Raw genomic sequence first — 25436 nt, 5'->3', positions numbered from 1 at the left:
CCTCAGGAGCCCTAGTTGAGATGGCACTCAGGCTACAAACATCATGGAAACCATGGCAGGCAGTTTCAGGTCGAGTACCTCAGTTTGGTTTAAATTTTCCATGTAGAGCAGGATTTGTACACCAAATACCCACAGGAGTTAGACTGGGACAGGCAGTGAGAGGAGTTAATAGGATATAAAGCCAAATGTAAAAACTCTCTCTTACTGTTCTTCAAGTGACAGCAACCATATCACCCCAGCAATGACTGGCCTGCAGGAATATGCACCCAAGGCACCAGAGATTTCCATTTTCAAGAGAAGCCTGAAACCTGGGCTTTATATAAATCCTCTTCCAATTATTAAAGGATGGATTAAAACGCCATGAGCACCCAGCAATTCCACGATGGCTGCTGGTTGGCAAGATCAGAGGGGCAGAATAAAATCTTATCGTATTTGGACTTGAATGATGGATGACAACTGTATTTATTCTAGTAGACAATGAAAAGCAATCAAAGGTTTTGGAGTAGAGTAGGGATGTGAACAAGAGTGCTTTAAGAAAATCCACATGGCTGTTGAGTATCCTTGGGATGGAGCGGAGATGTGGCCTCAGTGAGGAGAGTACTGTGGGGTTTCTTCCAACTGGGCAAAGGGAATAGAGAAGAAAGGGGGCTGTGAAAGATGCTGGGGAGTAAGAGGTCAGGAGATATGATTAGCTATGGGAAGAGGAGGGGGAAAGGAATCATCCAGAGTCCTTTACGTCTAAATGTGTGCTACCTGTAACCATCCTTTCTCTTTAATATATACTTATGTTTCAGCTTCTCTCATTCTGCAAAAAAGATCATTTAGGTTGTGCTCTGATAAGTGTCTGCTTAGTACATAAATTTAGAGTCATTTCTTTAGGGGAAAGAAAAAAAAGCACAGACAAAATATTTTATAGTATCTATAATAAATGCAAAGAAATCAATACAAACAAAACTTGGCTTTAGCAAACTGTACATACATAAATATCTTTTTTTTACTGTAACATTCAACTTTTTTTTCACATAAAGCCTTCCATGATTGTATTTATTACATCCAGTTTTACTTTATACCTTTAAAAAAAGTGCCTTTTAGATTTACAGCTTGTGCTTCTAAAGCAAAGGTTAGAACATCATGCCCCAAAGGAAAGCAAGGTAAAAAGAAAGGTGCCATATAAGCTCTTAAAAACTGTATGTTACAAGGTTCTAAAATCTCCTCAGCACTGGTTGGTTGGTAGATTGTTCGATGCCAACACGGCACTCAGGGAGAGTCCTTTACTGAATGGATGGAGCAGCACTGTGGGAGAGCCGCTCAGACAGTCTGCTGAAGTCCTTGGTATGCACAGAATGAGCCAATGGCCCAGAATTCATGCGTCCAGAGAACGTTGCAGGTCCTTAAGCTCATTAGTGCTGAGGCTCAGAGTTTCAAACAAAATTTCTTCCCAACCTATTGTCTGCCTGCTCTCCTCCTGTCATTGTTTACCATCCACCTCCGAAGCCATGATTTGCACACACGGGATACGGAGGAGAGCGAAAGCTGCCATGCTGGGGGCATTCGCCAAGATCCAGGTCCTGTTTTCGCTAGTTTGGGATCGCTTTTGGCCAGCTCCTCCTTGTTCTACCAGCACGCTGCAGATGGCATCTGCTTGGTTCAGAGCGGAGGAGGACCATTTGTGTATCTGAGCATGGGGTGGAATGATCGGGCAAAGTTGTTGGAGAGGGCACAGCTATAGTCTTCCTCTGACATCGGCACAAGGCAGGCGAGCCCGATGAGGAGCAGCAGGAGAAGCTGGAGTGGAAGAGCCGCTCGGAGGACTCTGAATAAGAAGGCTCGGCCGGACCGAGCTGGCCGAGGCTCAGAAAGGGAGGAATCGGAGCCACCTTTTATGGACCTGAGAGGAGAATCAACATAAATAACTCAAATATCTCAAATGCCGGATGGATGCTGCTTTTTGCTTTCTCACCTTCCAGGAAGCTAAAGGACCATGCCAAACCCAACCCAACCCAGCAATTAGCTGGCAGCCTTCTGCAGTATGCCAAGGTGATCTCCCCACCACCACATGAAGAATTTTTTTGGACACTTCACTGATGAAAAATAAACATTTAGTCAGTCAACTAACGGCAACGAATTGGGTTCAAATCCCATCCCTTAATTTGGTAAAACATTTTCCATCAACAAAGATAACCGCTCTCCACACATCCTACCAGCATAGATTAAGTAGATCCAGGATAATTAAAATGTGGATGTTTGATGCAGGACATTTTTAGTTTAAGAGTATCAGTAGCACCATTAGGCAAAATTAGTTGCTGTCAGAATTATGCAAAGTATCCCCTCTTGCCATCCTGGATGTGCCAAAATCTATGCAGCAAGGTTAAGAACAGCGGCAGCCATCTTGCAGAGACTCACGAAGTTTAAATAATCTTAGAGTATACCCTGGTTTCATCTTGCACTGAATCAGCATCTGACCCAGACCCAAGGGGGTTCTAAAGCTGTATGTACAAGGGTGGTGGCAGAGTTAGCCTACAGAACACTTGTGTGGGACGGCGTAGATTCTAGGCCGATCCTATCTATCGCTAGCTCTGTGACTTTGGGAAACACACCTTTCCTGAGAGCAGATTATCTTCTTGAAGGTTCCTTCTAGACTCAAAGTTCCAAGTTTTCCTATCTGCTTCCATTTTCCCATCTACTTATAAATAGTGCATTAGAGATTAAGTATGAATTTCAGCACTCATAAGAAAGACTGTAAAATTCTGAAAATGGAAGTAAGTCCTGGGTGAGGTGCACTATTTTCTCTTTGTGGGCATCCATTAATGTCTTATTTGGTTACTAGTAGGAAAGTTGTAGAAGGAAATGTTATTTACAAGAGGCATTTTGTACACACGCACACACACACACACACACACACACACACACAAAACAGTGCAGGAACAAAAAGAATGTATGTACCAAAGAGACGCATTTCCCCATACCTACAATGAATTCCCTAATGGTTATAATATCACTAAGGGTAAGGACACTGAATGTGAGGCCACTGGAGAAACAGGAAGGTGTAAGAACTATATTGGTTACTCTGTACATTTTTCTCGTAAAAAATATTGTTTCCAGCTATCCTACTAGCCATTAATTTCTGAAAACAGATTACATCCATATCAGTTAGGGATAAGGGGTAGCACCAAAGAAAATAAATGTTAAGATAAAAAACAGACGTAAACCCCTTAAAAAGGAACAGAGGGAGTACTCAAAGCTTTCTTATTACACTGTCAAAGACAAATGTGAGACAAACAGACTAGTCCTGCAGAAGCTCCAAACAGCCACGTACCACTGTGGTTCTAGTACATTTCTTGCAGTGTCATAAAAAAAAAAAACAAATCATTGGCCCAAACTGGGACTGTATTCTTGTCCGAAGCCTACGACTAACATCTGTGTAACCTTGAACAATGCACTTCACCTCTGAGTGCCAACTGCTTCAAACCCTCCAAATTAGATTAGATGGTCTTCCAACTTGAAAGTTCCGTATTTTAGATATTTTAAGTCTTCTACTAGTTGGTCAGTACAGTCAACCAACTGAGAGGCCATAAGAGTTTAATCACCATCTAGTGGTCAAACTGATTAACTGCCCTAACGCTAAGGCCAGTGAGTTATTCCTCATGAACTGAATAGGAAAGGCTGTATATTTTGTGAAAAGAGCATAAATGAAGTATGCCACATAACTATTAGTGGAAGGAGAAAACAGAAACTCCTCAAGCTACCAAATTATAAAATATTCATGTTGAAATAAAGCCTTAGAGAATATATAATCCATCTTCTAACTTTATACATAAGTGGCTAAGGAGAGTTAACTTTTACTCTTCTAATTGCTGGGCAACACCCTAAGCATTTATCTTATTCTCTCACTTAATCCCCATGATAGTCTCTGTGTGTTCATTATCTTCACTTTATAGATGATGAAAAAGGAGACTCTGAGAGATAAAGTAGCTAGCTCAAGGTTATACAGTTAGCAAGTGGCAGAATTAAGATTTCAACCCTGAGATTTTTAGGTCCCAGAACTTGGACCCTATGGATAGGGTCACTTGCCCCAAATCGTACAATTAAATGAAGAGCTCTAGCAGGGAGTCAGGGTTCCCAAGTCCCGCCCTACCACACTCTCTGCAACATTCTGTTGTTTGATGACACGAATGGAGGTTGTCCAGGCCATACTTATGTACCTCACATGTAGAAGCAAAGAAAACAATACTCGTATCCTAAAATATTTGGAGGTGAGTGGTTTCCTTGTGTCTGAAATAAATGCCTCTAATTGTAAAGCCTTACAGTATTATACAGATCAAGTCAGTATTACGGACATGAGGGCATTTTGTTTTGAGGCAATTGTACAATCATGGGCAAGTAATTTAGTCTCTCTTGTCTTCAGTTTTCTCATTTGCAAAGACAAGGGGTGCATTAATACCCTCAAATCGATTTGGCTCTAACAGTTTATGAATTCAATGGTTTGCCTTAAAGTGTCTTGAGAAGAATGGGATAGTTACCCATGAACTCTGGATTGAATTTTCCTTCAATATATCTTTCCTTTGACCTGAAAATATGCCGTGGGAAACAACACTCACTACCTGTCTCTGGATGAGCTATAACAGGAGCACCAAAGACAGCTCCACATTTCCTCATTATTCAATATTTAAATAAAATGAAGGCAATTTCTAAAAGTCTTCTTCTTTAGAAGACATTTAAGGACACTATGGGCAAGTTTATGCATTTACTTAATAATACAATTTGACTGACAGAGATGAATAGCCCTTGTTTGTCAATTATTATCTTCTTTGAGCGAGTAAGCCAAAGATCAAGATCAAAACAGGGGCTGCACTTTGACAAGCCCACTCCTGAGAAAAACTAGAAAGGTCACCATCTTTGGAATATGGGCTCATGTGTTATAGAGTCTGTTGAAGGACATGGCACAGTGAACAGCATCAGAGCATTTCTTATTAAAATTTAATTAGCATGTGCCTTCTAATGTTGAAGAATGCTAACCTAGGGAGATGTAATGGGCTGAGATACGGACAAAGAGAACACATAGTGCTTAGTGGGCTTCCATGCAGTTGACTGCTCTTGGAAATGTCCACTGTATCTACTGAGAAAAATGCCACCCCCTTGGGGCAATTATCAGGGTTTCAGCATGCCAAAAATTGCCTCTTCTTAGGATGAACCTGTACTTGAGCTTCTAGTACCAACAGGATAATGGTGCAGGGGGGAAAAGGGTACTTTTAATATTTATCTGTTGACCTAAGAGCACCTGTTTCAAGAGTCTTGGGAAAGTTGACAAGGGAAAGAACAAAGACTACTCATTAACTAGTCACTCATCACTCTTCAATGGCCTTATTACATAAATAGACATGAGCTGAGATTGTCTTTCTAGAGGAAAAACGAAATGTGTGAACTTATCCAAGGAACTTAATTGATGGAGCTATTTCAGATCATTCTGTCCAGCAAAAATGTGCTTTATTCTCTCCAAGTAAATATTTAGTTTATCATTTTTCTCACTCCCCTCACTCATTCAAATTTCTGGGTAAATAACTGCCCAGGAGTTGTTTCATCTCTTTCCCAAAATACATATAGTTGTGGGAGAAGGAACATGGTAGGGGAGGAAGCAGTAGTACATAACAACACACCACACAAAAGAAAGTCTGACCCAGGGTTGTAAAAAGCCTGAATAGCATGCACAAAGTATGACTCATCTCAAAAATTTTACATAATCTAGGAGAATAAAACGCATTACTTCTGGGCACAAATTATTTAAAGGCACATGAAAAGAAACTTTCAATTCGTTTTGTTACTTGTTAGCTAACACCGGCAGTGTGGTAACAGGAATTTATTGTGAGAAAATATCTAGGTTGCGTACCATCTTGTTGCCTGCTCTGGTGCGGATGGTCTTTGTTCCCTGCATGTGTGGTTCAGAAGACAAATTTCCAGAATCAATTTAGGATTTCAGTCTCCTTTTTCAAAAAATGAACTGGCTGGTCCTAAGCAGTGTCAGGCAGGCTGTGGGAGCCCAAGCCCTAAAACTGTTGTGCAAAGGAGCAGCCCCCCCCACCGCTCCGGCAGAGGGAAGTGATTTACAAACTAGGATCCAGAGTCAGGTAAACCTGGTTCAAATCTTTAATCTTCGTGCCTCTAATCTTCAGTGTCCTTGTCTGTGAACTTGGGAATACAGCCATGCCATGGGGATGTGGTAAGAGTTAAATGAGGTGGCAGATATACAATGCTTAGCATAGCGCTTAAGGCACATTAAGTGCTAAATAAATGTCACAATTTATCATTATTGTCTTATCATCATTGTTAATGCAAAGGTGTGCTAATTCATACCATTAGGGACTGGTTGTATGCAGCCTTGTCTCCCAGGAGAATAGTTCTGATTTATTAGTAGTGCTTTCAAAGATGTGATACATTTGCCAAAGTGGCTGACTTGTTCCTGGGGAACACTGGGAATGCATACTTCAAAACATTATAAAAGAAACATACTGGTGCCTTACCCTATAGCTGCTCTCAGTTTTGGTGGCCAGCCTGTCCTAGAAGTATACCCCATAGGCTGAAGCTCTCTAAATGCTATGGATAAGGAGATTCCCCAGGGAGGAGCCTAACAGAAAAGACTTGAAAAAAAATTCCATAAGAAACTGAACAGTGTTTAGAGTGAAGTGTTCACACTTTTCCCCCTCCCTTCCATTTATTGTTCCACTTTAGTTCTCTCTGTAGAAGGTACCAGAGACCAAAGGTGTCCAAGGAAATTTTGCATGGTAGAATTTTTAAAATTTCTTTTAGAATTTTTGGTTAAGTTTTAGAATGAAGTCATCGCCTCACTGTATCCAGATTACAGAGCAATTATTCCTTTGCCTTGCTGGAAACTGGAGTAAAATCTCATCTGTCAACTTCAAATAATCCACAGTAGAGTTGAAAAGACTTGTTGGTGATTGAGTCAGACGATTTTAAGTCAAAAATAGAAAAAAAGTCCAGCTGGACCATCATAAACAGGGCTTCTTAAACCTCTTTAATCTAAAAACTGATGAATAATCATTAAGAATGTATGCACAGGTATTTTTTAAATGTTTATAATTTTTAAGGAGTCTTGAGGAGCTCCTTGTAATTGATTTAGGGCATCTGTACATTCTGACACATGGCAGGAACCATACGGTAGTAATTTTGCAAGCCCAGTGCCTACACATAGTAGGTATACAGTAAATATTGGCATCAATCGGTATGTAGGCATAGAATATGCCTACATATTACATTACATAAGAGGACACAGAACTGTGGCTATAAAACCAACCTGAAATCATATATAGCAGATAAGCAACTATATTATTAACATCAGACCTTAAACAACAAAATAATATAAGAACCCCCTTCCTTCAAACGGATACCCTGTTTCTTCCAACTCAGCCTCTTTCCTCTCTTAGAAAGAATATGTGTCTAAAATTTTCCATTGTAGATCGCTGGGGTCAACATTCTAAACCGTTTGTGCTTTCAAATTTGCTGGACCAGTGCAAGATCAAACACAAGGTACACTCAAGTCTCAATGTAAAGGAACACCGTGACAGCCTGGATTATGAGTGAAGTTAATTCTTTCCCAGCAGACTCTGCATTCCATTGTCGGGGTTGGGTCCACCCCAAACAGAGGTGCCAAGAAGTTAAGAAGTCCAAGAATGTTCAACCACAACCTGTCTGCCAAGGTGTTTGATGAAGTTTGCCATTCAGGTGTCGCTCATTTGTATTCCAGACCCTGTACGTAACAAAGTAAACACCGTGCTGTATGCTCAGAAAGATGTTAATGAACAGCGCTGGACAGAGCAGAGCTGAAAGGCGCCTGTGAATGTGGCTGTCCCAGCAGCAAAGCCCCCGTAGGAGACATGTTGAAGCACTTGTTGCCCTAAGAAATGATGCCTTGGGCATTTTCAGAAGACCCCGTGCGACTGAAAGAGTTGGGGTTGCAGATTGATGTGGTATTTGGGAACCAAAGAGTGGTTGCTATTGGTGTTGCATAATAATGTAAGAGCCTTTCCCCTTCTCATCACCGTCAGTTATGTCAACCAAAGAATTGATCTCTGGTATCCTAAAAGGGCTGCTATGGGGACAGTCCCCATCTCTGTTCATGGCATATTGGCAATCTGTGGGGAGAAGATGGACAAAACAATGATCTGTCTACAGTAGATGACTGGCTTTTCTTGTAGGGGACTAAGAGAACCTCAGAGCACCTGTGGAAGTCCATCATTCTCTTCAAAAATCCTTGTGAGTTTTTCTCCATTCATATTTCATTATTGGTTTATTATGGACAAAAAGCCCCCACAAAATTGTCAAACCAAACCAAAGGGAAAGGAAAAAAAAAAAAAAAAGCACAGTAAAGGGAGGCTTAAAACCAAAAGCACATCAAAGTACGTTCTGCATTGCTTCAGCTGAGTAGGAATGACCAAATCAAATATCCAGTCCCTTCAGCACACAGCTGGAAAGTGAAAACTATTACTCAGGGGTTGTTTACAGCTCTACACTTCCTTACCCCTCACTTCCTTACCCCTTTCAGGAATTTAGATTCCAGCTCAGTGGTGATAAGTTTCCAGAGGGGCAAACTACTTTAACAGTGAACTGCTTGGGATTGGAATGAAAAAATCAGCTCTAGGGACAGTATTTTCATTTTTTAAAAAGTTGTCTGGGGGAACATGAACTGATTAGTGAAAAGGCAGGGAAGCACAGACATCACACCAACAACGAAGAAGGCAAAGCACCGCTAACTGCAGAAACAAGGGATTGTGGGAAGCCAGGCGTAAAGCACGGAGTGGCAGCTGTGAGTGGGCTCTCTGGATGTCCCCGGGCAGGGGCACTGACTGCCCTTGTTTCTAGCATGAGAGAGTTTGCCAAGTGTCAGGAAGGTGAGTGACTGAGTGTGCTGGCAGAAGAGAAGTTTTAGGATAAGCAAAAGAGAGAAGGTGCTTATAAATTTTAAATAATACCAAATTAGGACTTGCCATTTTGAGAATTCAAAACCCACAATCTGGATAAAACATGAAAATAAAATAAAAAGCTGGGGATGTTAGTATATTTTATTCAGATTTGTGGGTTCTGTGAGTGGTAAAATAATTCATTGATCTATTACCTGTCTTATTGTAAAATCTAGAAATAAAGAGGATGATGAAAGTCTGCCATGAATCAAATGGAGGCTGAGCCATCTACTGCACTGAATCCTTAAGTGCACACAGAATATGATGTGATGAAAAGTACCAGATGGCCTATGTCTAGTTAGATATAATTCTGGTGGGATCCAAATATTTTGTGCTCTGAGCTTTACTTATACTTTGCCCTTAGAAAAGTCTCTTCCAATTTATTAGGAAAAGGGTGTGCGGATGAAACAAGTAATTTCTCAACTACCCTGAGGCAGACCAGATAGAGGCCTACCTAAATCATGGACAATTTTCATCATCCTCTTGGAGTTCTAGAACAGTGTGGAAACCAGGAGAATAAGGTACCTGCTATGTGGACTGTTGACAGAGGGTCCAGGCTGTGAGAGACTACATTTGCCTCGTGGCTGTTTGCAATGAACAGGGGTAAAGAAAGAAGAATGTTCAGTCCCGGCAAATAAAGACAAGCTACTGAAAAAAATTAAACTAAAAGTGCGGCAAAGGAAAAATACATAAAATGAAATGATCAGTACCCATGAATTCAGGAAACTGGCTTTTCTTCTGTTGAAGAAGTGAAATAAATTCACATCTCTATCATTGGTCACCGAGGAAACAGAAACTGGTTCAGGAGTCCCCACCACAGTGGGTATATTTTACCCCATTTTTCATGGTGGAAACACAAGTGACTACAGCAGCTGAGGATTTACTTACAATAAATATGAAGGTCAGCATGCCTTATATTTTTGTCTTCTAGAACACTGAAACAGTATTGAAATTCTTGGTAGATAAATAGATAACAATGGCAATATGAGATTTTTTCTTTGTAGAATGATGAGGACCCAACAGGTTAAGTCAGGGTTAGACTTTGACTCGAAAAGCCAGTATTCCTTCACATTCTTAAACTAGGATCTATAGGAAACTAGTGAATGTAGTAAAAAACAATCCTAAATAAGATAATAACATTTATCAGCATAGAACTTAAATGTTCATAACAAAAAAAGTGCAAACAAAATCAATACTTCTAAAAACTAAGGAAAATGGGGTGTAATAAAAATGAATATAATCATAAAGCCGGACAAACAAAACAAACAAGCTTCTAATTACACAGAGAAATCAAAGTATAGAGGGTAGCAGGGGCCAGATTCGTCCTTCTGGTCTCACAGAATACCAGTGAGGCAGCCTCCCAAAGGCTCCGTGGCTGAGTCCTCTTGAGCTGTTGCCTCTTTGCGGGCAGCACAGTCATCAGAAACCTTCAGAACCACCTTCAGGAGTTTCTTCGCTTGAGAGTTCAACAGAACCCCCACTTGTCTCATACATTCAATGGTCTCATAAGACACTCACAGTTTTGTCTGCTCTGGCTGAGGCGCCCCTTTACACAGAACCTACTTTTTTAGGTGAACTATGATGGTAGTGGTTTGAAGGGAGGAGCCACCCAAGAAACAAGGGAACACCATTCTAGCGATGGCCCTTGGAGCAAGAGAAATAACTTGTCTCCCTGTACCAACCACACATTGAGCCCTCCTTCTTTTGAAAAACAGAATGTTCTTTTCCATTCCTGAGTGCATGTGGGGAGGGCATGCCGCAGGGCTGAGGAAACAACACTTCACTGTGTTACTGTGTGACCACCGTCCTCTGTAGGGGGACTCCTGCTTTCCCCAGGGGGAGCCTGTGGACCCTGAGGTAGGTATAGATACTGTTGCTCCCCAGCATCCCCTCCCATGGGCCAACTGAAAAGGACCAGTGGAAAGTTACCGTTCTTTGTCTGTTGGGGGTGCTTCTTCCGGACGTAGGACTCACAGATCCCGAGGTGTCCAGTTCATCAGCAGAAGACCAGGAAGACAAATCCTACATAGGAAATGGATTCTTTTAATGACTACATGTCCCAAAGCTGTGATGACTTGGTAATCCACAATGCATTTACCAGCCCATCCCCACCCATCCTCCATAAAAAACCGAACCATTCCTTGGGAAAAATAGCATCAGACAACTCTAAGAACAGAACCTAATCCTTCTAGTGTATTAGGCATTTTCTGGTTGTATGTTTGGTCCTGCTGGAAAATACAGGTATAGTTTTGTTATTAAAGGGTCAGCAGTAACGATTGAAAGAGGTTTTTTTTGATGTAATAGAATCAAAAGCAGTGTCCTATTATAAAAGTTTATGAGTCCCTTTTTTTATTTTGAGACAGGACTCATAAGAGCAGTGATTGAGAGTGGGCACTTTATCCTGACAAGTACTATGTTCAAAGTCCTTCTAAAAATGGATAAAGATGATGCTTCTTTGGTTTCCTGTAAGAAATGCTAACAGTGATGTCTGCTTAGAGCTTACCTGCTGACTGCTTGACATGTCTAATAGCTTCTCCAGCTCCTTGATGTGATGACTGACCTCCTTCAAGAGAAGTCTGAGCCGATTTCCAATCACATGGACTTTTTCTTTGGCTTCTAAACAGTCTGTGCCTTCAGCATTCACCAGGAGTTGGCAAGACATGTCTTGCAGTGAGGCCACTCTGAGTTGGGATTCCAATAGCTCATGCCTTATTTGCTATGTGTGTGATAAGAAATGCTTTACTAAGAATTTTTGATAATTGGGGAAAATTCCAAAAAGGCAGAATGACATCAGTTTAACTTAGTGGACAATTAAACCTGAGTATCTGAATGCTGTGCTCACAAAGGGAAGAATGAAGCAGCCCCTGGCATTCAGGAATCAGGGGGTCTGGGTTTTAACCCTGCCTCTGCCAAAAACAGTTTATAAGGCCCCTGAACCTTTCTGATCTCAAGTTTTCTCATTTCAGAAAATGATAATACCTTTTCTTGCCTGGTCCACAGTACGTATATTGGAAGGTTCAAATTGGTGAATATACGTGAATGTGCTTAAAATATCAAGTATTATGCAAAAGAGACGTAAGATATTCTTTTATACAGAAAGTGAAACATTAACATATAAATATAGCAAAACTCACATATGTCTAAGGATATACTCTGATCTTTGTCCAAGATTTTTTTGAAGGATATAGTAGTGATTCATTATTTACAACTAATGTCTGAGGTCAAAAGTCAGTAAAAATGTCATTGCATAGTTATTCCTTCCTGGTTTCTAAGACATTCATGGTACTGAATTAAAAGCTACCAATTCTGTTGGTTAGGTTAATAAGCATTAAATGTTGAGAAATGACATTTTAAAAATACAGAAAGCTACAAAATGCAAATCATTTTCTCCTAATGGAACTCAAATATACTGCTTTATCTTCTATAAAATCCCTTAAGTACACTGTACATTATATTGTCCAAAGTCCTTTGCATAAGAATCTACGCAGAGATTCTGCAAATTTCCATTTGAATTCAGTGCTAGAAAAAGTTTCTTTCTCCTTGAGAACTGGCATGTTTTCTTTTTCTCATATAATGAAAATAACTTTTCACATTTCCCTTTTGTCTTCGTTTTCACAAAACTTGGTTACAAGGTTACTGTTAAATCTGATACACTTAATTTCTTCTTTTGTTTTTAAGGTTTTATTTATTTATTTGAAAGAGAGAGAGTGAGTGAGAGAGAGCATGAGCAGGACAAAGGGGAGAAGCAGACTCCCCTGTTGAGCAGGGAGCCTGACATGAGGCTTGATCCCAGGACCCTGGGATCATGACCTGAGCCAAAGGCAGTTGCTGAACTGACTAAGCCACTCAGGCACCCCCCCACTTAATTTCTTCTAAGAAGTCTTAATGGTCCCTCTATTTTAATAGTTTCAATGTCCATAAAAATAAAATTTAAGCAACTCAATATACTCTTACTTTATACATAGATGAAACAAATACAGTTTAAATTAAAAATAAGTGCAATTGCCAAAGATCTGCTTTAGTAAAAACAACCTAATTAAGACGAAGAACTAATTAAGATCTCTACAACTGAGCAATGACTTTAGAACCAGATTCTAAAGCTAGTAGACGTCATCTTCTATATGCATGTTTGCCTCACAAAAATCAGAAACTATAACAAATAAAAAAGAAAATTAGAGACCAGCATGCAAAAGGTAAAAAAAAAAAAAAAAAAAATCACCTCCATTCTTTTTCTGTAAATGAAATTGATGACTGCTATGAATAGGCAGGCCGTCAGAGCTCACGCATCTTACCATAAGCTGTTTGTGATGGTCCTGAAGTGTCTCTGCATCCTGGTTAGAATCAATAGGGACAATTTCATTTTTCCTTCTGTCGATGTTCTCCAGCATAAGAAGCAAACCATGACTCATTTCATGGAAATCCTATGAAGAAAAAAAATGGAGTATAAAATCATCGTGAATAATATATTCTTCTTTCCCTCACAGCTTAAATTTCCACTCTTCACAATTGTTACCACTGGCAAAGGTACGTTGGATTTAAGGTCTTATGCACAACTCCTTTCTGAGAAAGGCACTGGTGCTGTGGCAATTTTCTGAGCTCACGTTCTCTCCAAAAGCATCTAGTTTGTTATTTGAGGGAGAATTTAGACATAAGGAAAAACTGGCATCAAATACTTAATTTCTAGGGTTACTATACAGTTTGGAAGAAAGCAACTCTTCTCCCCTCTTTTCCTTCTATTCAAACCTTCCCATCTTGTAAGGCCTTAATCCGATCCCTATATCCTTCATTCATCCATTTGTTCATTCATTTATTCAACACATAGTTACTGAAAATCTCTTACGCACAGGGCTAGGAGGGGGTGCAGGGGTGAGACAACAGCTTGCATACCTGCTTTCAAGGTATTCTTGGGGCACATGCAAACCTGGGAAGCAGGTTTACACTGTGCTCAGAATACAATCTGCTCCTCATCAGGACCTACAAGACCCTGCATGATCTGGTTGCTAAGCATCTCCCTGATCTTTCTTATCCCTGCCTCTCTGACTACATTCTGATCCCACTGGCCTCTTTTCTGACCTTAAAGACACTAAGCCCTTTCCTGTTTCTGGGACATCCCATTGGCTCTGTCTGGCAATATTCCTCCAGTGTCAGCTCAAAGATTCATAGAAATTCCCTGACCTCTATCCCAAAGTGGCTTTTCTCAGTTACTCTTATCATCCACACTTGTAAGCATCTTGGTTAAGCAATTACTTGCATTTTTTAATGTATTTATTTGTGTGAGAGAGAGAGAGAGCACAAGCAGGAGGAACGGCAGGCAGAGGGAGGAGCAGGCTCCCCTCTGAGCAAGGAGCCCAATGCGGGGCTCGATCCCAGGACCCCAGGATCATGACCTGAGCTGAAGGCAGACGCCCAACTGACTGAGCCACCCAGGTGTCCCAGCAATTACTTGCATTTTTACTGTTTGTCTTCCCCAACAAAAATAGAGGCTTTGTTGTATCCTGACTGCTCTACATAATATCTGTCAGAGAGTGGGCACTCATCAAATAATTGTGGTCAAATGGATGAGTAAATATTTGTAATGCTCACTTTCATGTTCAGGAAATGTCTGCCAACATGCTCAGTAAATATCTGTTGAATGAATGAATGAGTTGGGGCTGAGATAAACTTGTGGGAATAGTCCAGTTAGCTGGATAAAAGACGGGGTCCAGATGTACAGATTCTCCAGCATAATGAATAGTTTGGGCACAATGTTATCTCATTCAAATCCTGGCTTTGGGGAGCGATTGCATCCCTCGAAGTGACCTTAATAAATCAAGTCCCAGACTCAGCTACACTGGAAATGTCTGACTCCCACAAACCTGACACTGCATCAGTGCATCCTGGAGCAGGCCCCGCCACTCTTCCAGCAGTGAGCACACACGGTCCCAGCGCCCGTTCATCTGGGACAAGCGATCTTGCAGATCTTGGCTTTTCTCACTGCCAGGCTGGGTGAACTCGGAGCTGCACAGGTTGATGGAAAGGATGATGGCTTTCCGGTGGTCCACAGCTTTCTGGAGCTCCTATAAAGAGAAAGGAGAACAACCAAAGAAAGAAAATAATAATAAAAACATTTAGAGCATCGTTTAAGATCTTAGGAAATGCTTCACCCAAATTAAAAGATCTATTCAGTAAAACTGGCCTTAACCTAATGGCTAGATAAAAGACAGTGATGCACACCACTGAGGTCCACACTGCAGTTAAAGGAAATGGATTTGATGTACACTTGACAACTCGAATAGGTTTTAAAATATGGTGTAGAGTGAAAGAGTCAGAAACAGAACAATGTGTATAACATGAGAGCATTTATGTGATTTAAAAGGCACGTGCACACATACAAATCCACATTTTTTATGCATATATGAATGAATACTCATTCAGTATTTAAGAATGGTTGCCACAGGTTTCAGGAATGGAAATTAGAAAACAGTGGTGGAATAGGATAAATAAAATTAAGAGGAACTTTGCAGGAAGCGCTGATGACCCTGTACACCCAACTGAGGAGTCTGATGAACTCAACCCAAGCACAGGAGTTCAACAACAATAAAACAAAACAAACCCAGATGGGCAGCAGGAGATGTTCTAGTGTAAGAATCTCATCACTAGACCAATGGGACTTAAAGTTGTGTGCAGAAGAATGAAATGGGAAACTTGCTAAGAAGGCAGATTCCCAGGCCTCAGCCTCTAGCTGTTTGGACTCGGGAGGCACAGAGAGTTAGTGGCCCACAAGGGGAGAACCCTGCCAATGTCATAGGCCACATTCTTGTGATGGTGAAGAGAATGGATTGGGTATTTCAACAGCTAACCAATTCACACTGATTTCACAAAAAACTAGGCAACTTGATTTTTGCTTTATGCATTTCCCACAAATCTAGGACTATTCCAACAACTTGCGCAGCACATGATTATGCACTAATGATTCAATATTTGGGTACTGTTTAAACATCCCCAGATTAGTTTAGGGTCAGTGATCCTGCAAATCACATCTACCCACGCTACATTTTCTTCTAAGTTCTCAACATTTCTGTTATGTTTCCAGCTTGTCTTAATTTTTCACTTTCCAACAGATTCTTAAAATGCAGTAATATAGATTTGACCACAGAGATATTATAAGATCAAGAGATACTGTGGAAAGATACAGACTTATATTCAGGAAACAGACAGGAAGGACTGGGGAAGGCACACAAGAGGGTGGCTTTTTCTTATCACACAGGCTGAATTTCAAGGTCTCCTTTTCCCACCCTAATCTCACTTAGGTCTCAGACTCCGGCCAACATTTGCTTTATCAACTTTTTAAGGAGTTTGGTCATCATACACACTGCCTTACATTTTCCCAGAGAGGAAATAAAATAATTTAAGTACGTTAGAGAAAAAAGCACTTTATAATCCAGATAATATAAATTGCATCTCCCATCTGATGCCTCATCCAGAAATTGATGGGGCTAGTTGCAGAGGTTATTCTATAAGAAGAAATCTGAGCAACAGTGGGGAAGACCCATTTCTCTGCAAATTTAAAACAAGCAACAAACAAAACAAGCCACCAAAACATCACCCCAAAATAAATAACATACACAAAACCTGAGACACAAATGCAGCACACTTAACCCTTGAGCCCGGAGAGCCTAGGTAGCTCCGTTCTGAGGAAGAGCACATCTTGATGTTCTCCAAACAAAAAGAAAGGACTGAAGGAGCTATTAAAAACAAACTGGGCTCTCAATCCAGAGTATGCTTACAAAAGCCTCCACAGAGTAATGCATTTCAAGAACTGTGCTAAGGAGGAGTGTTAAGACCTGGAGATGGAGTTAGAGGACATTATCCTGTGCAGACGGACACCCATCCAGGCCAAAATCAAGTGCACATGCCAGGTGTTTTACCATAATTACTCCACAGTTTTATTTTGTTGTATTTATTACACTGCATATTGCTTCTTTTACTACTATAATCTATTTCAGATGTTCTGCTCTTTCCAGAATGTCAAACAATTCCACTGCGTCTCTACAAAGTCAGAGAGACACAATCTTGGAGAGGAAACCTCTCTAGCTCTAGATACAGACTTGCAGGAGCTTGGTCATTTCTGCATTTCCCTTAAAAGAGGGTAAACAGGTCCTGGAGGTCCCTGGATGTTTCATGAACTTTTAATATTAGTCATTCCTTAAGAACTAAGTCATTAAATCATACATGATTATTTACACGGGGGCTGGTTCTATGACGTGGTCCATCTTTCTGCCCTTCCAAACCTGTTCTATAAATACTGATTTGGGACGGTTGGGCATTCGTGTTCATTTCTGTTGACAACTTCCCTGCAGCTGGGTGAAAATGGACCAGCTAGAGCTAGTGGTTTCGTCGGGCCAGGCAGTCCACGGGGCAGTTCTCTGTCTGGCCCCCATGGGAAAGGCTGAGGGCAGCTACCTTGAGCTTTTTTATTTGGAGCTCGATAGCCTGGATGTCAGTGCTGAGCTCCAGGTGCCGCAGCTGCTCCAGCCCCTGTTCCGTCTCCCCCAGCCACGTCCAGATGTTGTTCAGGTCCGCGCGGAACTGCTGCCACTTCTGGAGGTTCTGTTTCATTCTCAGCTCCTTGCTCAGGGCCTGGGCCTGGATGAGTTCCCACCGGTCAATCACACCTGCAGGACCCAACACACACAGATGAGCGAGCTGCGTTTCTCCACGCAGGGTGTTTGGGAAATGCTTCAAAGATACATCGGTGGCTATGTATAAATAACAACAGAAAGAAAAGTAATTCTAGCAGGCGCTTCTGTTGTTGTCAGCTGTAAAAACAAAACAAAAACCAAAACAAAACAGTATAATGGCTGTGTTTATCCTATCCGCATTTTTAATGATAATGGGGCAAAAAATCCCACAAAAACTACATAGGATTTAATACCATAAAGAGCTTTATGAAGTAATAAGCAGTAAAGTGCATGAAGATGATATTCAATTGGTTTCTTTTTGCAACAGAACTTGGAGAGCACATATAGAAAATGCCAGATGAGGGGCACCTGGGTGGCTCTGTCGGTTAAGCGCTGACTCTTGGTTTCAGCTCAGGTCATGATCTCAGCGTTGTGAGATCGAGCCCCGCGTTGGGCTCCACGCTCAGTGTGGAGTCTGCTTGAGATTCTCTCTCCCTCTTCCTCCGCCCCTTCCCCCCTAATCACACTCTTTCTCTCTCTCTCAAATAAATAAAGCTTTAAAAATAAAACAAAATAAAATATAATAAAATAAAATAAAATAAAATGTCAGACAAGAGATGTTAGAGAGAGGGGCACCTGGGCGGCTCAGTCGGTTAAGCATCTGCCTTCGGCTCAGGTCACGATCCCGGGGTCCTGGGATCAAGCTCCGCATCAGGCTCCCTGCTCGGCGGGAAGCCTGCTTCTCCCTCTCCCACTGCCTTCCATTCTGCCTACTTGTGCTCTCTCTCTATCTCTCTGTCAAATAAATAAATAAAATCTTTAAAAAAAAATGTTAGAGAGAGTGCATTAAAATAAACGGGATGTGTTCCCTACCCTCCTCTGTCAGGAGATCATCGTAACATGGAGAAAAGCTCTCAGGGGAGAATCGTGTAGAGTGAGATGAGCAGCACAGGGTAACAGAGGGGCAACAAGGGGCTTCAGGATCTTCTATTTCCCTCTTTCCTGACCTGAGCACCACTCACTCACCAGCTGTTTGGGTTTCCGTTGTATTCAGGTTAACAAAGCCGGGGAAATTCTCTTCTTCCTCCTTCAGTTTGTGTTCTAGTCTCTTCACCGAGTCTATACTTCCGCTGCACTCACTCAGCAATTTCATCTGTTGAGACACAGAAAACAGGCCCTGTCACAGAATTCTCAGATTCTCACAAGTGCAAGAGTTTCTGGGGGAGAAGATCTTTCTAGTTCCTTAAAAAGGACAGTGGCTGTGTTTTACTGCTCTGTGGAAGAAAAAAAATCTGCTAAAAACAAAAAAATCAAGTTCAAAAACACGTTCCTGCAACACAGGACACATTCATAGACATGCAGAACAGCACCTTGAAGATATGCTTCGCATACTGGGTTTTTCATGAGAATCCCTCAGAATTTCTTTTACATCTCTGTCTGTTTTAGACTAAAAACCAATCTGGGATTTAAAACTCAGAGCCCTCAGCTGGCAATACAATATATAATTTTTGGCAACTTGCTTCTTCTTTCTTAAACTGAAATGTGGGAACAATAATATTACCACAAATCTCAAAGGAACATTTTTTTTTGCATTAAATAATTAAAATACTTAAAAGCAGAAAGTACTATTAAAGCCAGCTGTTTCATAAGAAAATTTAAGCAATGTTTAATAGGTGTTAAGGGAATAAATTCTAACATCAAAGGAAAACATTCCAACTCCAAGTTTAATGTCATGCACAGCATTCAAAGAACTCTTGCTCTACTAACCATAAAGTTACGTCTCAAAGCCTTTAACAAATCACACTGCTATGACGTTTGACTGTTTTTGACTGAGACAGAGTACAATCTCAATGATGTCAGCATGGTCACCATGAAACCTTATTATATTTAAAAAAAAATAAGTTTCACTATAACAGAAGTTGGTATAACAGGCCAAACTAAACAGGAAATAAACTCATGATTGATTGATTACTCTTCTGTAATTGTGAGGACATTAATATCAGCATATATAAACTACAACAATTCTCTTTTCTGGTTTCAAAAATCAGTACATTGGAGTTGTCATTAGACTTAGGGAAATTAATTTTTCTTTCCTTTTACTAGGCAGTCTTTTGGGTGTGAAAAGAAAGTATGAGCCATGGAAGAGATTTACTTTTAAATTCTCTTTCTTAAGTATGTGTAGGAAAATGGGCAGTTCTCCAGGAAAAATTATTTGGTCAGTAACTTGAGCAGAGCAAATAAACTCAGTATATACTTTATTAGGTAGGAACTTTGAAAACAGAAGTTAGTAATATATACAATCTTTTGCCATCTTTTCTTCAAATCCCTCTTGTTAGTCAGATTTGTTTTCTCCAGAATGAGGATACTGATAACAGAGGATAAAAATATTCCTAAAGCCAGTAAGTGAATCAATAAACCCCAGAAAAGGGGTTGTTGCATGCTTAGTATATTCCATGTTAGTAATCTATCAGCTAAATCTGCTGCTCCAAGGATAACCGTGGCCCCAAAATTATTAGCTGAGTTTGGAAAATGCCTAATCACTTTTGAGAGCCAAAGCACTTTGTTGCTTTCAATTAAATGGATCTCACGGAGTTCTCCATGTAAAGGAACAGGTTGGTCACTGCAGTAGGTCAGTGCATCTGAGCATGGGCCCGTTTTACTCAAAAGGTAGCCTGCTAGCGCGGCTTCGTTTGGTACACCCGAGCCCGTGAGCTCAAGGACAGCGTGGTGCTTCGATAGCTCAGAGAGCCCTGGGCTGCAGACAGACTGTTCTTTGTCACACAGTTATGATTCCCAGGTGCCTGCTGGCTTCACAAGGGTCAGGATACTCACATAGCCTCTGTAGCTGGAGTCTAGCTCCGGTCCCGTGGGAGTTTTGCTGCGGATAATATTTTCAGTTTGCTGCATCTGAAAACGGCTCTCATCCAAGGCTCTGTCCAGTTGTCGGATCTGCGACTCGAAGGCACTGGGAGCTCCTACAGTGTCAACCACAAGAATCTTTAACACGCTTGACATTCAAGGAGAAGTTTGAGAAATTACTTCGGCTAAGGTGGTACAGAAAGGGCATATGTGTGCGTCATTACAAAGCAAATTTAGCACTAATGTGCTGGTGAGTTAGAAGTTCAAAGACCAGACCAATCAATGAATGTGGTTGGCTCAGAGTCCTAGAAGGCCAGATACTGCAAAAGGGCTCTTCAGGGGGCTCTAACAGACTGTGTGTCTGCTCTGCTTCCAGCTGATTCCCTGAAAAACTACATGTTGTAAGCTGTGGGAGGCCTCTCCAAAAGCCTAGGGTGGTGCCTTTTGCTCCCTCCAAACCAAGATGCAGCTATTTCTCATATTCCCTCTGCAGGCACTTATTAAGCAGAAAAAGATATAACCCTCTGTTTTCCTTCTGCATCTCAATAGAAGCTAGTGCTCATAGAAGACAGTCCCCCCGGGGCTGCATCATTTGCTTAAGGTATGACTTCAAGTTAACCAAGAGACTAGTTCAGGTTACATATGGGTAGAGACACCAAACTACCAGAGGCTTGCTTTTGTTTAAAACCCAAACCAAAACCAGGAGAAAGCTAAGATTTTAGCATTTGCATCTATGCGTTCTCTTAGAGCCTGGAACTTCTGGCCCATCGCCTTTCAAAGTGTGATGTGTGTGTGTGCAAAATGTGTGTGTGCGTGTGTGTGTTATGATTTTTGAACTGAACAAGAACATTGATTGTCAGAGTGAAGCTAACGCAGGGTGAAAGCAGAACATATATTAGTAAGCTTTATTAATTTTTTTTGAAAAAAGGCCTTCTAAATACACCTGGAAAGAGGTCTCTCACTGGGTATCACTGAGGAAGTCACCATTTCAGCAATGCTACTTTGCTTCAAAAACTAAGTGTAAACTTACACCTTTGCAATTCACTATTGCATCGTTGTGTTCAAACCCTATTCTCTCCACCTTCCCCCAAAATGCTCAGCTATGCTGACCTATAGTTTATCTAGTGCAACATTAAACAAAACTGGTTCCATTTTCCTTTCTTTATTTTATGGGGTAAGACTTATTAAGGTCAATTACGATTTTTTTTAGAGCCAGACATCTGGTCTCACCCCTGATCTTATATGTGGCCCTTGAGATCAGGAGGATGAATGATGGGCCTGAGGTCACGTATGCAGGCCGGGAGCCCTGAGCCCCGACCGCTGAGGCACAGGTAAGTCTACGAGTCCTGGAAGTCACGAAATCAGTATGGCCACCCTCAAGCAGGGCACAGATGCTGAAGACGAGCACTTCCATCTCCCATTTTCATCATAGGTCTATACCTAATGAGACTCATTCCCATTTAACAAGCTGAGAAGTCGTTTCACTGAACTTGATTACTAAAATCTTATTCTTGGTGTTGATCAACAGAATGGGGTTTTGTTTGTTTCTACTGCAGCAGTAAGAGAAGGAGGTGGTTCCTTAACATGCTGGGTGCCACAGAGCTGTGAGAGGGACAGCAGATGTGCCCAGAGAGGAAGCTTGTTACAGGTCAGGCGGAGGAGGATTGCTTTGGCTTTTTGTGCCTACCAGAGGTATTTCTGATTGCACTTTCTGTGAGTTTTACATAGGCCTCAGGACTTTCGGGGATCATTACATCTGCAAAAAGAGCACAGTCTAAGTTGACAGCTAGATTCCTTGTGGCGGGAATTAACTTTCCTGGGGAAAAAAGGTTAGTCGCTCTAGACAGGCAGAGGAATATACAGAGGAGTGTGAGCGTGCTCACCAAAGGTTTCCTGAAATAAACCATCAGAGCTCACACTGAGAATGTTTTATGAGCCAAGCACCGTTCTAAGCACTCATTTATCTTTGAAGAAACCCTACAGGGTGCATGGAAGTCTTATTCCCATTTTATTGATAAGAAAGCTGAGATCCAGAGGAATTAAATGACCTATCCAAGTTTCAACAGGTAGTAATTGGCAGAACTGAGATTTCAATCCAGACAGATTCTAGAGCAGCAGATTTCTGTCCAGTAGAAATGAAGGGAGCTACACATGTCATTTTAATGGTTCTAAGAGCCACATTAAGAAAAGTAACAAGAAACAGATGAAAATAATTTTAGTGCTTTACTTTGCTAAACCAATATATCTGAATTATGATGTGTAATCACCATAAATATTATTACTATTTTACATCCTTTCTTTGTGCTAAGTCTTCAAAACTTGTGAATTCACATAAGTACATTTGACACAGCAAAGCTCAATTTTGCAAGGTCACATTTCAGGGCTCAATATGTTCAGTCACATGTGGCTGATGGCTACATACCGGAGAGCACTGCTATAGATAAGAAATGCCTATTAGGCCTACTGTAAAAACAAAATAGAAATGAGGGAAATCATTTTCTTTTTAGATAGTGTCATACCCTTGGGAATCCAAATGGGAACCATCAGAGACAAGCAGAGACGGCCTTTTGGAGAATGTGTGAGACACATTTATAAGTGCTGTGAGTTGGCCTCTGATTCTTTCTTCCATTTTTACTCACCTTCCTACAATGTTCCTCTTTCTCTGTCCACCCCTTCACTATATGTGTTTCTTACGGTTTTGTCTTTCCTGTTTTGCTTTATACATTTTTCCCGGGTGATTTCCTCTCTTCCCTCAGGGACAATTACCATGTATATGTGGATAGCCACCTAATCTGCATTTCTAGTTCTAGAACTTCAGACCCATGCAACTACTGCTGGGTATTCCATTTGTATATTCTACAGTATCTCGAATTCAGGGTGTACACAACTGAATCATTACCTGCCCCCTTCTTGCTGCCCTGCCCCCTGGCCCACAGACACCCACAACATTCTCTCGCTCTTGTGGTCCTCAGGGCCTCAGTCTACCTGTACCTTTCACCAAGATACCCAAGTCTGAAAGTCAGCTCAATCCCAGTTCAATCAACCATCACTTAAGGAGGAGACTTGTCATGATTTGTCACTTCTCTTCCATTCTCTCCATCCCCAGTGTTGTTCCTTAGTTCAGGCCACCATCATCTCTCCATCCTTGATCATAAAATGTTTCCATCTGAGCTTTTCTCCAATGGATCCCTTCCATATAGTATTGAGACAGGTTCTGTTGAAAGTATGTATCTGATCATGTCAACTCCTGCTTAGAGATCTGCTGTGGTGCCCTTCAGGAGAGAATACCCTTCCACGGCAAGTAGGCTGCTATTTGACCAGGTCCTGGTTTGCCTTTCCACCTCCTCTTTGTCCACTCTGTGTCTCTCAGTCTACAGCCTTGTCATTCTGGATGAACTTCGGGTGACCAAAAGCTCTGTGGCTGATCATAAAGCTGGGTGGGCACCCTTCTCCTCTCTTCCTCTGAACTTCACTGTGTCTATCTAACTGACTCCCATTTATCCTTTGGGTCTCAGCTCAAGAGTCTTTTCCCTAAAGCCTTTCCTCAAAGCTCTGGTTAGTCAACCCTTGGCTGTGTTTCTGTACCACCCTGTGTACATTACATTGTAGCACCAACGTTTCACACAGCTGTTGCTTATCTGTCTGTGTTCCACACTAGAGTGTAAGCTCTTTGAGAACAAAAGGAACCATGTGTTCCTAATACTTATACAGTGCTTGTCACATAGTAAGAATGTAAGTGTATGTGGGATAAACCAATGGTCATGCCAATTTTTGGATTTGATAATCACATTAATACCCAATTATTCTATTATGTGCAATTTATTCTAATGGAGAAAGGAAGAAGAGGATTCTGCTTAGTTTACACATTTCAAATACAATATTCAGTCCTTTTTATTTTCTTTCAATTTGGCCTATTGGAAGAGCTCTTTCCTACCTGATAAGCCAACAGCTCCCCTGAGGTAGAAATCTTTATCATCCTGACCCTCTTCATCCTCAGAGGGCAGCGCTCTGGACACAGCAGACTCCAGGTCACGACTGAGGTCATAGTCATGGTCCCACTCCAGGGGGATGGAGTCCACACTGGCAGGGGTGTCTCGTCCGGACCGCTCACTCCGCAGGGGCTGGGCGAGTGAGAGGGAGGGGTTGGAGGAAGGCTGGGGAGAAAGCACGCCGTCCACAGAGGTGTCACGCCAGTGGAGGTCCGAGAGAGCTGCAGAGTCATCCAGCTCCAGCTCCCGGTCAGAGAGGTCATGCTCATCATCTGGGAGCTAGAAATGTAGTCAAGCCAACTCCATCACCGCAGTGGTCAGATGATGCCCTTACCACTTCTTGTTCTGCCTCTCACCAAATCTCAGTGTTCGAGCTTATCTGGGCCATATTCCTACCTCAGTGGGGGTAATTTATAACTTCCTATCATCAAATAAGTAGGAATCCTCTGATCACTTTTAAAAATGTCTTATAATCTACCAAAGCTCCATTTTTTATCACTGGTGAATGGAAAGAATATTAAAACATACTTCAAATAATTAAGATAAAATAAGGTAATATAAATAAAGACAGCCTAGTAGCGTGCCTGCAATACAATAGTTACACAATGGCACATTTCAGGAACAAAAGGGGGTTACGAATGAAACTTTACCTGGTCCTCTTTTACCTTATATCCCAGATGCAAAATATATTTTATCAAAGAATATTCCAAACATCCTAATAACATTTTGTGATGTGATTATGGTAGCAATTAGGAAAGTGGAAGAGAAAAAAAAAATTCAACTAAACAAATTCATCAATTGAGCAACTATTTGCATTGCTCACTTTCGTCTCCTTATTTCTTCTAGAAGCGTCTTTATCTTCCATAGAAGATATGTGCCAGTATTCTCTGAGGTTTTTACATATATATTAAACTTGTTTCATACCCGAAGCAATCCTGTCTACAAGGGAGGTAGTAGTA

At 41.2% G+C, this 25436-nt stretch overlaps 1 protein-coding gene across 2 annotated transcripts in view; it reads right to left on the bottom strand.

The window, feature by feature from the left end:
* Window positions 1–907: 907 nt before the first annotated feature.
* LOC110583170 (nesprin-1) overlaps window positions 908–25436 on the bottom strand; it is an 86145-nt gene continuing 61616 nt past the window's right edge. The window contains exons 8-18 of one of the 2 annotated variants that reach the window (XM_021693220.1): window positions 24423–24756; window positions 22176–22244; window positions 20462–20604; window positions 18656–18782; window positions 17412–17623; window positions 14825–15025; window positions 13262–13390; window positions 11473–11685; window positions 10899–10991; window positions 9495–9553; window positions 908–1888 (exon numbers count right to left, since the gene is read on the bottom strand). In XM_021693220.1, coding sequence (XP_021548895.1) covers window positions 1648–1888; window positions 9495–9553; window positions 10899–10991; window positions 11473–11685; window positions 13262–13390; window positions 14825–15025; window positions 17412–17623; window positions 18656–18782; window positions 20462–20604; window positions 22176–22244; window positions 24423–24756 — 1821 coding nt within the window. In that variant the 3' untranslated portion in view covers window positions 908–1647. The remainder of the gene's footprint in view (window positions 1889–9494; window positions 9554–10898; window positions 10992–11472; window positions 11686–13261; window positions 13391–14824; window positions 15026–17411; window positions 17624–18655; window positions 18783–20461; window positions 20605–22175; window positions 22245–24422; window positions 24757–25436) is intronic. The other variant, XM_044917406.1, reaches the window with a different exon arrangement.

This window comes from Neomonachus schauinslandi, chromosome 8 (assembly GCF_002201575.2).
Source record: "Neomonachus schauinslandi chromosome 8, ASM220157v2, whole genome shotgun sequence".
Taxonomy (NCBI): Eukaryota; Metazoa; Chordata; class Mammalia; order Carnivora; family Phocidae; genus Neomonachus; species Neomonachus schauinslandi.
The sequence above is the reverse complement of the archived record's forward strand: the minus strand, read 5'-3'. Positions and strand labels throughout refer to the sequence as shown.